This window comes from Marmota flaviventris, chromosome 10 (genome assembly GCF_047511675.1).
Source record: "Marmota flaviventris isolate mMarFla1 chromosome 10, mMarFla1.hap1, whole genome shotgun sequence".
Taxonomy (NCBI): domain Eukaryota; kingdom Metazoa; phylum Chordata; class Mammalia; order Rodentia; family Sciuridae; genus Marmota; species Marmota flaviventris.
Window position 1 is genome coordinate 53,574,661 of NC_092507.1, and position 16,040 is coordinate 53,590,700.

At 38.5% G+C, this 16,040-nt stretch overlaps 1 protein-coding gene across 1 annotated transcript; it reads left to right on the plus strand.

Annotated features, from left to right (window-relative positions):
- Positions 1-1,326: 1,326 nt before the first annotated feature.
- Positions 1,327-11,313, plus strand: Leprot (leptin receptor overlapping transcript). The gene is made up of 4 exons (XM_027949518.2): positions 1,327-1,434; positions 4,484-4,559; positions 8,097-8,283; positions 10,040-11,313. Exons 1-4 carry the CDS (start codon positions 1,419-1,421, stop codon positions 10,154-10,156), a joined length of 396 nt encoding a protein of 131 aa, XP_027805319.1. The 5' UTR covers positions 1,327-1,418; the 3' UTR covers positions 10,157-11,313.
- Positions 11,314-16,040: the final 4,727 nt, after the last annotated feature.

Here is a 16,040-nt window from a genome sequence, read left to right on the forward strand (position 1 = left end):
CAGTTTCTCCTGGGAACTCTAACAGGTACAGTGGTGTCCCCTTATCCACAGGGGATATGTTCCAAGAGCCTCAGTGGATATTTGGAACTGCAGATAGTGCTCAACTCTATGTTTTTTTCCTATACATACATGCTTATGATAAAGTTTAACTTCTAAAATAGTCATAGTAGATTAACAATATTAAAGTAGAAAAATTATAACAATGTAGTGTAATCTAGTTATATGAATGTAGTTTCTCCCAAAATGTTTTAATGTATTGTTATTTTTTTTCTTACTAAGTGAAGAACTTTTTTTTCCTTTTTCACTTTCCAACCTCCTCTAAATAGCTATGTGGCATAAATCCTACCACTTCTGACCTTCTCTCCCTAAAGATAAAATGAAGCATTTAGACCAGATGGTTTCTAAGGTCAAGACAAAACTCCGTGAATAAGGAATAAGAGATCTAAAGATTAGTCTTGGTTACCTTCAGACTTGAGAGCTCCTAGGTACAAAACTAATAGTTTTATTTATTTAAAGGTTCCTGAAAACTTCCGATATAAGAAAAAGCCTACATGATGTATAAGTGAACGAGGTGGGGGAGACGGCTCTTTAGTTTATTGAAAGTACTAACGTTGTATTAAGTAAAACGAGACTAAGCAAATGTCAAGATCTTAAGGAGAGGGCTGTCTCCTCCAGCCTTGTTCCTTGATGCTCCTGCCTCCAACCCCATACACCCACGTAAATACAAACAGGCACACACACGAACACATACACACACACACGGGGGCTCAGAAAGCAAAATACGGTTTGCAAGTGGGTGTTTTATCCTCAACTGATCCTAACTTTTCCTCCTGTGTTCTCCTTTCTCCCCATTCTCTCTGTCTCCAATCTTAGGCAGGTTTCCTGGCAGCCAGGATCGCGGTGATAACCAGCTGAAGAGTTTAGGGGAGCCTCTCAGCCCGAAGTCTCAACCCACAGATTTGAGGGCGAAATTTGGGGAGGGTTCGAGGAATACCCCGAGGGCTCAGGACCTGAGAGGAGGGCCTTAACCCGGCGTAGTGATTACTCAGGAATAGGGTGGGTGTGCCGAGGAGGGGCTTTAGAGCAGGCAGAAGGACTTTGTGAGCTGGGGGCGGGGCTCTGAGACTGGGGGTGGGGCTCTGGACCAGCGGGGGCGGGGCTCTGCGTGGCCGGGAAGAGATCCCAGGCTGATAGGGGCGGGGTCGTGAGTGTTAGGCATCAGGACCAATAGAGGCGAGGCTCCGCGTGGCAGGGGCGGGGCCCTGTACTTCCAGGGGCAAAGCCCTGCATGGCCGTGGCGGGGGCGGGTTCGGGATCCGCGGCTCAGCCTCGGCCTGGGCCTGGCCTGGGCGGGGGCGGGAGCTGGGGCCCGGTGGTGGGAGGAAGCCGGAAGCAGCCGCGGCCCTAGTTCTGGAGACATGGCGGGCGTTAAAGGTACATTCGCGACCCCTGGCCCGCACGTCTTGAGGTGCTGTCGCCACCTCCGCTCTGGGCTCAGTCTGGAACTGCACCTTCAGCGCGCTGGCGGGGTATCGCTTCCCGCAGCCCCGCTGCCTTTCCCGCCTCTCCCGCTGGGGAAGCCTTCGCCCGCTCCCCTTGCAAGATGGGGTGCGGGCGGAGGGGCGTTTCGGGGAGCGTCTGAGTTCCTTCGTAAACCCCTGGCCTTCGCTTTCCTGGCGTCTCCCAGGCCCCGAGGTGGAGCCGCGCCTGGGAGCGGTGACTTCCTGGGAGACTCGGGCTAGCCCGGGAGCATCACTCCCAGTCTTCTCCTCAGTTCTTCGGAGCGCTTGCTGTCCCCTGCCGAGTTTTTAAACAAAGGTTCCACTTCCTGACACGTCCACCCTAACTAACGCTTCTCCTCCTGTTTTCCTTCCCTGTTGACTTTCTTACAGAGGAGGCTTTGTCTCCAGTGTGCTGGGCATTGGAAAACTTAATCCTCTTGTTCCTAATGATTTTTCCATATAGGCAGAGTTGACTGCAGGCCAGTGTCAATGGCAAACACCGAGAAATGCTGTATTTCTCTTAATCTTGGAACATAGATTAGGTGAAATATTAACACTACTTTCTTCAGTGTTTTCTGTATTCATCTGTAGACAGACAAGAAAGTAGTGTACATGCAGAATGTGTTTTTGCGTTGGGCAATTGATGGGGGAAAAAGTATTAAGAACACTTTTCTAATATGTGCGTCTTCGGAAGAATGAGGGGGAAGAAGTTATTGGAAGGCTTCCTGTTATTTGGGTAGGAAACCATTCCGTTTCAGATCTTTCTAATAGGAGCATAACTTGTTTCTGTGTTGGAGTTTCTGTTCTTGAAATTCATACACAAAGATCTTCCCTCTCCAGTTAATATCTGCTACATAAACATGTATGTAGTATATGTATATGTGCGAATGCATGTGTGTTCAGTATGAATTTCTGAGTGTGTGAGCTGTGAGTAGCAGACACATTTTATTATTTCTGGCTGACTTTTATACTCAATATCAGTTGAGTAAACATGGTTTACCTGGACGGTGTCTCGTGTTTAATATATCCATTTGAAGCCAGTGCAGAAAACAGATGTCAAATATCTCAGTATTACAGTTTTTACTACCAAATAGTAACATTTTTGTGTATATGTTGGCTGTATTAAAAAGGGAAATAGAATATGAAACTGAAAAGGACCAAGAGAAGAAAGTATTTTGCAGATAAGTGAATTCAACTTTTATTAAGGAACTGCTGTATATTGGAGACTTGGGGTGAAAAAATAAATGAGATGTTATTGTTGAGTGATGGCTGGAAATAATTATATTACTATGTAAGTGTCTGCAGACTGCATAGATGCAGTGGGAGCACATAGATGTTGTAGTGGTTTGAATCATGCCTCCCAGAAAGATATGTTCAAGTTCAAACTCCCTAGAGTCTGTGAATATGACCTTATTTGGAAATAGAATTTTTGCAGATGTAATCAAGTTATTACTGATTTAGGATAACTCTAGTGCAATGATTGACATCCTAAGAAGGTAAAAATTTGGAACTGAAGGGAGAATATCATATGAATACAGGAGAGAAAATGAAGTGATGTATTTGTAAGCCAAAGAACACTAAAGATTGAGGACAACATTAGATATTTAGGAAAAGGTATAAAAGGACTGTCTCTTGAAGCCTTGAGAGGGAATACAGCCTGTCAACACTTTGATTTCAGAAGTCTATTCCCCAGAAATGTGAGAAAATAAATTTCTGTTCTGAGTTACCCAGTGTGTGGTTCTTTGTAATGGCAATCCTAGGAAACTAATATAGATAGGATTGCTTAACCCCATTCCAGGGAGGAGGAGGGCTGTTTTTACAGAATAGCAGTGCTTCAAACATAAACTAAAAGGGTCCATAAGGCTTCATCTGCTGAGGGATAGGGCTCAAGTGGAATATATTCCAGTGGAGAGAACAATGTGATGTGGGACAGGGGGCAAGAAAGAACTTGCCTTGTTTTTTTAAGGAGAGTGAGCAGGGTTGAAACTGGCAAAGAAGTTGGGGTACGTGGTGGAACAACTTGTAGGCTGTGGAAGTAATTACAAATTGGTGACACCAGCTGTGTGTATATTTGAAAGGTCTTTGCTGTGTCAGGAGGATGGATTGGAAGAGTTACGGTTGGCAGCTGGCAAGAGATGATAAGAATTTGCATTTGGACAGTAAGAGAGAGTTCAAGAGAAGAGGGTAGATTGAGTGAAGTCAGAAGTACTGAGCCACCCTGACTTACTGATTTACTTGCAAGGTAGATTGCAGCTCTGGTCGGTCCTCAGATAGAACCTCCAAAGGGAAGAAGAAGTGCAAGGTTGGGAGGAGTGAGTGGGTTTGGACTACTATAACAGATAGAACACAGACTAGGTGGCTTAAGGTCATTTTTTCTGACAGTTCTGAAGACTGGGAAGTCCAAGATCAAGGTGCAGGCAGATCTGCTGTCTGGTGAGGGCCTGTTTCCTGCTTTGCTGATGGCTGTTTAAGAATCTTCACATGGTGGGGCGGGGTGTGGGGGGGTGAAGATAAGAACCCTTTATGGAGACTCCACACTCATGACCTCCTCTAAACCTAATTACCTCCCAAAGACTCCCATTTCTAGTACTGTCTCATCAGGAGTTAAGACTTAAATATATGAATTTAGCCGGTATACAAACATGCAGTTCATAATAATAGTCATTTGCTAGTCAAAAGTAACAATAAAATAAGTAAATTGCTACATTGCTTAAAATTTGGGAATTTTTTTCTCTTAAGTGGAAATTTTATTGAGATGTATTCACATACTATAAAATCAGTCTTGTTAGTGTAAAATTCCATGGCTTTTGGTGTATTTACAAGGTTATGTGATCATCACTATCATTTAATTCTGTAACATTTTATAACCTCCCCCGAAAACCTCTGTATCCATAAGTAGTCACTTCTCAGTCCCTCTGGTTCCTCTACCTCCTGGGAACCACTGATATGGAACTTTTAACTCTTGGCTTTATATTTCACAGCTCTTGTGGCATTATCCTTCACTGGGGCTATTGGGCTGACTTTTCTTATGCTGGGATGTGCCTTGGAGGATTATGGGTAAGTAACCATTTCAAAAAGAACTATTTTTTGTGTGTGTCTTTGTTACTATTAGTATGGGAATTAGAGAACTTGATCAATTTAGCACCAATCTCTAATTCTTGAGTTAGTGAAGCCAAAATTATGGATTCAGTCCCTGATTCAGGGTCAGGTGTATTGGTGCAGAGAAGAGTTCTTTTTAAAGTAAATGTATTCATTTAATAAACTGTTGAACTCCTACCTGGACCAGCTGGGGATATGAGAATGAGTTTGGTTAAAGAGCATTTGGTTATAGTTGTGAGAGACTGGCAAACTGTTCAGTCAATAAGACAGCAGCTGTAGTGGAGATGTGTGCAAAGTACAGTGGGAACTTCGAGAAAGTACATCTCAGCCAGGCACAGTGACATATACTGTAATTCCAGCAACTTGGTGGCTGGGGAGACTGAGGCAGGAGGATTGCAAGTTTGAGACCAGCCTCAGCAACTTAGCAAGAACCTCAGAAGAGACCCTATCTCAAAATAAATACCTAAGAAGGACGGGAATGGAGCTCAGTGGGAAAGTACCCCTGGGTTCAATCCCTAGTACCAAAAAAAGAAAAAAAATAGAGGGAGAGAGAGGTTGAGGGAGTAATCTCAGTTTCCTGGGAACAGTCATGGAGAGCTGCAAAGCAGGGGTATTTAAGGTAAGAGTTGGTGCATAAATAAGAGTTTCTCCAGCTGATGAAACAATAGAGGGCATTCCAGGGAGAAGGAACAGTCAACAACTTTCTTTATTCAACAGCTCACAAAGGGAGGTTTGGTAAAGTATGTGATCAGCCTCTGCATAGCATCTGGAGGAGGTTAGGTTTTGTAGTGCAGGCAGGGAGCTGGGAAAATATCTTGAGAATGGGTGTGGCAGGAGGGCATTTTGTTAACAAGTCATTCTGGCCAAAATGTGAGACTAGATAGGAAAGTGCTGAGACTACAGTCAGGTAGAATATTCTAAGGGGCCATTATCATGAACCAAACAAAACTGAGGCCTGTGGCAGTGGGATAGAGAGAAAAGGAGAGTGGTATTGGCAGTAGAAATAATAGGTATTATTAATTGATGTCAAGACCGAACTAGGCAGAGTTCCTGGATGTCTTAGCTGATTGGCTTGAACAAATTGACAGAAGATGGTGTGACTAAGACCAACTGGAGTTAACGACATTGATAAAAGTTCAAATTTATCCTGGATGAATTAAAAAGAACTATCACAGGAATTCCTAAATATAATCTAAGCAATAATTTATATTTGCTCAGAACTTTCCTAGCTGCTGCTTTATTCTAGTCTTAGGGATAAAAGTTATCCTCATAGCTAGGAAACCAAAATCTGGAGTAGTTAAAGATTTTCCCAAATTATACAGCAATAAATAAGTGGCAGAGATGGGAGTGAAATCCGTGTTCTGATTCTCTTGACCAAAAGTTTTTCCATTCCTTTACTAGTTCTAAATTCAGGTGTTTTAATTCTCTGTGATACACTCACTTTGTCTCTGTAAGGTTAAAAAAAAATCCATTACTATTACAAAGAAATTAATTTTATGTCTTCACAATGGTGACTCATGATGATACCACATGTCAGCAAACTGGCCCACAGGCCAAATATAACCTGCTGCCTATTTTTTATAAGTAGTTTTATTGGAACACAGCCAACCTCATGTGTTTGGCTATTTTGGGTTGTTTTGTACTACAATGAGAGTTGAGTAGTTGAGACAGAGACTTTATTGCTTGCAAAGCCCAAATATTTACCATTTGGATCTTTACAGAAATATTTGTAAGCCCTTGGCCTACACATTTACTGACTAGTACTAAGTTTAATGTTTAAATTTTGTATATAAACAAGTTTTCTTCTACATAAACAGTTCTCTTAGTTAGACATTGTTTTCAATTACTATAATTGGAAACAGTCTTTCAGATTATTTTTGAAAAAACTGTCACTGTATTCCAGGAGAATTAAGAGCTCTTAGCTGTGGGCATATCAGGTGACAGCTGGGTCTGTTCTAGGCTCTTCCTCTATCTCTTTTCCTTGTTGGTAAAATGAGGACTTTGATCTAGAGATTCTCTTATTAGTGTTCCTTGCTGCAATATTGTTTGGTTATTCTTGAAACATACTATAATCTATTTTAAAATTGGAACTCTATACTCAGTGGTTTCAGCCTGAATTTTTTTGATGAAGGACCCTTTCCCTGCTCTTTGGTACCATCCTGCCTCCTCAATGACTGTGGCTGAAAGGGGAGACTTTTAATATCATGGCTTCACCCTTGCTCAGAGGTGCTGGCTCTCTGGGTGGGTCAGTGTTATCACAGTTTTGTGGTAATGTGGTAATGTGTAATATTATGGTGTGTATTTATAAAAATGAGTAAAGACTTTTCCCTTAAGGAATGAAGCATAAGAAATGTCTGATGAAGAAAAGATTATTTTTATTGTTTTTTTAAGTTATACATGAATAGATTATTTTTGAAGTATGCGTAGAGAAAATACAATTGAAAATCAGATAATAAAAATTTTTAATAAATGCAAAGTAGTGAAATTTGGAAAGAAAATAGTTTTATTATTTTGCATTATAGTATTATTGTGATCTACCATAATAATCATTGGAGTACATCTAATGTTTTTACTAGGGAACTAATGTGTTTTCATACCTTCCGTACTTAAAATTTATTTATTTTTTTCTTTCATTCAACAAGTATAAATGGAGGACCTCATTGTAGGCCCTGGAGATAAGTAATGATTGACCCAAACAAATCTAATCTCTGTTCTCATAATCAAGAAAATATCAGATGGGAATAGGAGCGTTGCAGAAAATTAGAAGTGGGTGGTATACTCAAGGTTGACCTCAAGTACTTAAGAATGAGTGGCCAGTGAAGCCACTTTTAGAAAGGGACATTTCAATTATGATTGCTATGAAGAGGAAAGAGGATTGCAAGCAAAGGGCACAGCTGATACAAAGGCCCTAAGGCCAATATGAAGGCTTCTGAAGAGAATTCTCTTCATTCTCTTAAGAGGCTGAGAGAATGAAGAGAACATGGTGCAAAATGAATGGAAGAGAATGAAGTTAAGAGAATATGGTGCAAAATGAATGGAAGAAGTAGGTGGTACCAGATCATGAAAGTTTTTGTGGAGCAGGGCAGGGAATTTGGGTTTTATTCTAAATCATTGAAAGCCTTCAAGTATACATGCACACAAAAGATCTTCATTAAATTAGCAAGTACAAGCCACTGTACTAGATTCTTTAGGGAAAGAGAGATGACTGTTAAGATTTATGCTCTTACAGAAATTGCAGCTCAGTTATACAGAAAACAGTGTTTCTTGATTATACATTGTGTAGACATTTCTTAACACAAACTATATACATATTAATGAACCAATAATAGTTTAATCATCACTAACCTATTCCTGGTAGAAATCATCCTATATTATAGTATTCACAATTGATTCATTAATTTTTTGAACTTGACATTTAGAATAATTATTTTGAGGCAATAGTATGTCTTTAACTGTGACTTTTCTTTTTGGGTCTCCTCTGGGTCCAACTGACAGTGTATACTGGCCCTTGTTCGTCCTGATTTTCCACGCCATCTCCCCTATTCCCCATTTCATCGCCAAAAGAGTCACATATGACTCTGACGCAACCAGTAGTGCCTGTCGGGAACTGGCGTATTTCTTCACTACTGGGATTGTTGTTTCTGCCTTTGGATTTCCTGTTATTCTTGCACGTGTGGCTGTGGTAAGTTTTGTCTTCTATTGTTTTGTTTGTGTTGAGAATTTATTTGAAAAGCCTGTGTTAGGGACCTCAGTTTCATTTTTGTTGCTTAGACTTTTTTCTCAAGACCAGATAAATTTTTTACTTTCTCTACTTTAGATCTATTTTTCAGTATCTTGACCATGTTTTCAGATTGCTTTCTTTGTTTCCCCTACAACTTTTAGCCAGATCATGATTTCTTGTTTTTTCTACTTTAAGCTTTCTCTATTATTGTTCTTAAATCCCTGCCTGTTGAGTCATTAGGCAGTACACAGAGACTATACTAGCAATACTAATCTAAATGAAAATCATATCAAATTACTTTGCAAATGAGGTCATGGACTTCATTCTCAATACAATAGGCGTACATTGAGGGGTATCTATGTAGCTACTAGAAGATACAGTGAATAAAATGACACCTTCACATCTGACATAGAAATTTTCTTTTTATCTCCAAAGCACACATTATTGGTATACTTTGTTGGATTCATTGTTGTTCATTGTGTTTTCTACTCTTTGCTTTTATTCTGCTCAACTCTATTTAAATTTCATGAAACTCTTATTAGGGGCTTTGAATGTTAGGTATGTGCAAATCTTGTCTATTTGTTAAATATTAAATATCTTTGGAATATCTGCCGTTTGTAAAACATCAGGAATAAGAGTAGATACTAGTTTCCTTAATATCTACTGTCTCTGTTCCCAAAGAATACAGACACTGTCCTGATAGGTAAGTATACTATAGATGTACTAAATAGAGTAATTGAAACCTGATCAGAATGTCAGAGGAGCACCAAGAAGAGAGAAATTATAACTGACCTTTGACAGGGCCTGTAAAGATAAATAGGGTTTGACAGGGCCTGTAAAGATAAATAGGGTTTTAATTAAAGTAAAGAAGACTTTTATATGGAATGGCACCCTATTGTGAAAATGCATGTTATGGAATAGAGAACAGTCCAATATAATGGAACAAAAAAAGAGTAGTTGAGATTAAAGTTAGTAATGTTGGTGAAGCCCGATTAGCAAGGATCTTGAACTCCTTGCTAGTTTCAACTTTAATAAGATGATGGAAAAGAATTGAATATTTTCAATGCAAGATTGTCATGGCCTTGTTATTCTTGTGCCTTGGACTAACTCTTCCTTAGTTTCACTATAAATATTTATTTTTTTCCTTTTAATACTGCCATCATGTTTTGGGAAGAAACTTTCATTGATGTTTCCGTTGGTTAAATTAAAGCACAAAATGCCCACTAGAGGGTACTCTCATCCCCAGTTGTGCTTCTGTAAAACCTTCTGCCAAGTTGGAAAGCTGTTTTCATTTGAATGCAGATTATTATTAAAGTTTTTACTTGCCTAGAAAAAAGCAAACAGATCCATAATGCTCCAATTCCTGTTTTCCATGAAAGAGGTTGGTGCATGCAGAATTTTCAGTACCAATATTATAACTGAACCATTTATAATCATACTACAAGTATTTTGCTTAAGGCAGTCATTGTCATCTGAAAATAAGCAGAGAAATATATCTAATAGGGAAAATGTTAAGGATGATACTAGACTTAATTAACAAGTATCACAGAAGCAATTAGACTAATTACTGAATAGTTCACTGTCCTCTGCCTGTTACATTACTAAGCCTTTTAGCAGCTTTCTGTAATATTCCATTGGATGTTTCTAATATAGATAATAGTAGAGATTTGCAAAAAGTAAGGATTTAATTCTTTTTTTTTTCTTTCTTGTATTTCAGATCAAATGGGGAGCTTGTGGCCTTGTGCTGGCAGGCAATGCTGTCATTTTTCTTACAATTCAAGGTTTTTTCCTGGTATTTGGAAGAGGAGATGATTTTAACTGGGAGCAATGGTAGCACTTTATTTTGATAGAGAACATTGTATTCCTTAAGATTTGTACTGTATGTATATGTGTGTGCATGTGGTGTTTTACTATGGGATTTAATATGCTGGTTTTTTTATACCTTTATATCATGATCACTTTAAGGAAGACTTCCTAAGTAAAAGATGAGTTTAATTCCTAGATAATGGACCTCAGCTTTTACTGAAGTTGAAATATGTTATTTGTTTGGCTGTTCACATAGTTATGTTCTCAGAAAACATATTAACACAGTCTTTTAGACAGCTGCTCATTTATACAGGCCATCTAAACCTTTTGTGTGGAGGTGTGCTTAGATAGGTGAAGACACTGAAGCAGGTCTTTTATAGCTCAGAAACACTTGGCTCCCACTGTGTTGTAGACCCTTGCTTCTTAGAATGTGGTCCATAGACCAAGAACACCAGCATCTCCTAGCTTATTGGAAATATAAAATCTGAAGCTCTCCTGCCCACCACCCAGACCCAGTGCATTTTGATGAGATCCCAAGTGAATCATATTCACATTAGAGTTTGAGGAACTTTGTTATAAACATCACACCTAGCTTCCTTGTCTTCCCCTTGGATCGATCACTTACCCTCTCTGGGAGTCCTGCTCATTTGTGGGAAAAAATTCCCTTATGTTGAGGAGGAGTTCAGATTCTCTTTGGTGTTTGTGAACTGTTCCAAACTGTAATATATGGGCAATTTCCCAAATTTGTGGAAAGTGTTTTCAGTGGGAAGCAAAGTCCTCACATCATCTGAAAGGCAGTGCCTTTTTCACAGTGCTAGGGCACAAAATAACCCAAGCCCCATTGGTATGCAGGAGAGGAAGGCTGGGCTGGAACCAGCCCCTGCTTTAGTTATGAGGAGAGAAGAATAGATAGGCATCGCTTTTAAGTTTCTCTTATTAGTCTTGCACTTCTTCCCAGCCCCTTCCTAATGCTACCTTATCCCAACTCCTCAGCAGTTCTGATTTGCCATTTCTTCTTGATGGCTCTGCCCTTCTCCTTTCTAAAGAAATATTGGAGCCAAGTGAGCAAGCCAAAAGCAAACTGCTGGAGTTTATTTACATGTTGATGTACTTAATGGTGCTTCATTCAAAACTTTACTCCACCTTTAAATAAATCATTGGAAATAAATGTCATATTGTATCTTATGATCATAGTTTTTCTAACTCATCTTTTTGTCCAAGACCCATTGAGAAAAGAAAATATAAGAAATAGAACCATTTGATAAGAAGAAAGCCAGTGGTTTTTAAACATTAATGTGGTTGTTGATATATGTACAAAGCACTTCCACCTTGAGGTTTGTGATGTTAGTAACCAGCACACCCTTTGTGTGTTGGTGTGATATTGGAACCAGAAGAGAAAAGTAATATCTAAAAGAATAATGTGCAATGTTGGTTTTTGGCCTTGTATGTGATTTTGTGTTTTTTAATATTCTGTGTACATATAGAATTGTTGAAGTTATTTGCAATATTTACATTGGGAAAATTACTTAGATACTTTGTAATTTTAACTGGCATTTTTAATCATGACACTTGCACTTATTGTATTATAATAAATTTCACTTTTAACACAAGAAAAGTTTAATGTTAAAACTTTATTCTGATGTTGTCTTGCTTAAAAGATAACAAAAAGTGAGAATTTCTTAATGCTTTGAAATTAAGTTTCAAGCAATAATCTGTCCTGCCTTAGAATAATAGCAATCTCTTTTGAGATACCATTTTGAATGTCTAGTTGGCTTGTAATAGTTTTTCTTTCCCTCAGATGGCAATAGTGACCAATTTATAGTACCTTTTGCAAAAGTATTCTTGTTGCTTATACATATTTCATATAACCAAGATAGCCTTAATATGTAGGCTTAAAGCATTACTTCTTGATTGTATTTCTAGATTGATACAAACTATTTGCAAAAAGAGCATTTGAAGTGATAGATTATTAGATTTGCTGTGTGTCTCAATAGAGAAATATCAGTGCCCAACTATCATTTAAATAATATATGTCAGTTGGAAGTATACCGTCTATGAATGTATAATACAAAAGTCTTGTCCTCATGACACAAATTTTGGATATGTTTTTTTCCTTATAAAATGTTCCATTTTTCTATATATTGTAGAATATATTTGGAAATTCAGAGCATATGGATTATATTCAAATTGAGAATGCATTTTAAAAATTGCCAACAAGTTAGTACTCTTATGCAGCAACTGCCTAGTTCCAATTACAGTCCAAACAACTGTCTTAGAGGTAGGCTTTGTGTGTGTGTGTGTGTGTGTGTGTGTGTGTGTGTGTGGAGGGTGTACTCGGAATTTAACCTGGGGCACTTTTCCTGGTTTTGATCTTGTGATCCTCCTGCCTCAGCCTCCTGAGTTGCTGGGATTACAGTGTGTGCCATGGCACCTGGCTTACAGGTAGACTGAAATACTTTCCCACAGCAGTGTTACTATGAATTAGTGACTGAGTTCCCAGGCCAAACTTCTTAAGTCAGACTAAACCTTAATATAGCTGACCTGTGATACTGAAGCCACTTGTCTGGTTTTTGGATCTTAGAAATAGGGTAGTGTGAACTGTTTGGGAAAAGAATAGTGGAAGTTTCCCTCCCTTTTCTTAAGTACAAGGTCTTTCTGATATTACTTTTTGCACTGCCTCCTACCTCCTTTTCTCCTTATGGTCCAGGTATACTTCTGTGAGTTTTGCTCACCTGTTCTCCCAACCATCAACCTTCCTCCTAGCCTGCTGCACCCCACTCTCCAGGTTCTTCCTATTTCAACTTCAGTCACCTTCCCCCTCTTTTTTTTTTCTTGCCATCTGTTGTTTGATGTTTTTTAATTTTTTATTTGTTTTAATTAGTTATACATGACAGTAGAATGCACTTATATACTTTCATATATCATACATAGATGGGATATAATTTCGCATTTTTCTGATTATACATATTATAGAATCACATTGGACCTACAGTCACATACATACATAAAGTAATAATGTCTGTTTCATTCTGCTCTTTCTTATCCCCAGATCCCCTGCCTTCCCCTCCTATCACTTTTCTCTACCTAATCTAAGGTAACACTGTTCTTTTTTTTTTTTTTTGCATTACAATTCTTAACACATATATACCACAATTTTTGTATCTGTATATAAAGTATGTCGACACCCAATTCAAGTCTTCATACATGTACTTTGTATAATGATGTCCATCACATTCTACCATCCTTGCTAATCCCCTGCCCCCTCCCTTTCCCTCCCATCCCCATGTAGAATTCATCTATTCCTCCCATGCTCTCCCTCACCTTCCCCATCTTGTTAATCAGTTTTCTAAGTATGGCAAATATCATGTTCTGCACTGAAAAAATGAATGACATATGATTTTCCTCCCCACATCTGAAACTCTGGATACCTGCAATAACCCTAGTGTTGCAGCTGGATTTTTTATAAGAGAATGCCTCCTAACCCACCAACACTCATTCACAAAGAATGGCTACATTTCCAAGTAAAATGAAAAATATTCCAGCAAATTAGAGAAGGATAGCAGTACTTTGGGACAGGGGCAACTCTGTCATAGTTCATCCCCCTTTGGGGCACATTCTCAGCTGGTGCTGTTTTCCATAGTTGTTTCTTTTGCTTTGCTAAGGGGCTGTTTTAGTCATCTTTTTCATTGCTGTGACCAAAAAACCTGACAAGAACAATTAGAAGAGTAAAAGTTTATTTAGGGTTACAGTTTCAGAGGTCTCAGTCCATAGAAGGCTGGCTCTATTCCTCCAGGCTCCGGATGAGACTGAACATCATGGGAAGAGTGGCAGAAGAAAGCAGCTCATATGATGATCAGGAAGCAGAGAGAGAGACTCCACTCACCAGGTGCAAAACATAAATCCCAAAGACATGCCCCCAATGACCCACCTCCTCCAGCCACACCCCACCTGCCATTAGTTACCATTCAATTAATACCATTGTGGATTAATTCACTGATTGGGTTAAGGTTCTTATAACCCAATCATTTCTCCTTGCATATTCTTGCATTGTCTCACACGTGAGCTTTTGGGGAACACCTTATATCCAAACCATAATAGGAACCCACTTATTTTTCTAACATTTTCTGAAGTTCTTTACCTATGAGGTAACTTTTTGGTGAAGACTTTTCTAGACACTGATATGCTTCCTTATGTTAATAACATTCCTGTGCTCTCAGGCAAATGCTCAGATGATGTCACAAAAACATGCTCTTTTAAAGTCTGCAAAATTCAAATTTTGTATGCTAATAGAACCAAAGTATTATGAATGCTTTAGCATTTTCCAAGCATAGTAATTAGCTCATAACTGGGAAGCATTTCTGCAGATGAATGCAAGCTGTGCATTTTAATTCTTTTTTGTTTTGTTTTGCCTCATAAAGTTCTTATTTGCAAGAAATCTCAGTGTGTAAATAGCTCCTGATTTATAACCTTTCAAATAGCCATCCCAATGGGGTGGAACAGTTATACATAACCACATACTTATGAAAGATCCCTGAGACTGCTTTAGGATGCATTAACATGTGTGATGAGAATGATTATTTTTATAATAAAACTTGTCATTTATTCTTCAACAAAGGCATTTATATAAATTATTAAATGGAAGAGTTTATATCTTACTTTGAGATGCATTATATTTGGGAAGGAGACCAGTAGATTTATTTTCCCAGTACTTTTGTCTGGATAACCATTATGCGAATTTGACTGGTTTTGATCCCCTATGTTGTTGAGGAAAAGTGGTTCAGGAATGTCATGCTGACTGGAAGGAATGTACGCTCTAATTACAATTTTACTGTGGCTGTCACTCCCCAGGGTAGAGGTAGGAGTTTGGGGGCAACAGTTCATTAAGACTGTGCTGTGTTGGAAATGCAACAAAATTTAACACTTAAGAAAGAAGAAGTAATGTACATACTCTGAAGAGTTCTTTGGGGCACTACAGAAAAGAATGCATTAGTATAAAATACTACTTAATGAATAATGTGTCCCCCTTATGCATTTAGGGAAGATTTGATCCAATGTTTTGCAAGTTGACTTAAGCAACTAGGTTATAAACAAATTGCATTAGAGAAAAAAAATTTAATTAGTTATTTCTTTGTGTTGCTCAGCTAAGTGTACAGTTAAATTACTAGATACAGAAATTTGATAGCAGCGTAACTATAAAATATCCATAAGAAAAAATGGTTCCCAGGGAAAATCGATGTAACCATTTTAAAACAATCCATCTTCAGTACTAGGTATAGGCCAAGTGGTCCTAATGTCAAGATTGCTCACTTGAAGAACAGCACACGTGGAGACTTCACACATTATCTCTCAATGCTAATTATATCTTTATCAAAATAAGATATGCCTATTTCACATACTTTCACAAATTATTAGATATTAAATTAAGCTGGTACATTCATTGTTTTCTTCTCAGAGTAATAAAAAATTAGTTCAACTGGAGCTGGATAATCATTTTAATAATTTAAGGAATAAGTGTACCTGTGCTGCTGTCTCAATACTTTCATTTCCTCTGTAGTTGAGAAAATTTGTGTCATCATATTCTGTAAAGTTTCATGATTCTTAGAGCCTTCCTCCCCAAACTGTATGCTCATTCCCCTGACAAATCCAGAATTCTTTAGCACTTTCAACATCAACACTGTAGCCATACCATTTGTGGTTCTGTGACAGTGCTTTTGCTAAAATCTATTTACCACTGATGGAAATGAGTTTTAAACACAGGCTTTAATATGATGCTTGATTTACTTAAGATACCACATTAGTATTTGTGGTGAGCCTCACAGTGGTACCTACGGTAGCATACCACACCTGGAGTCCCAGTGGTTTTGGTTGTAGGCACCTCTGTAACCTCCTTACTGTGCTGAGCATGTGTTTGC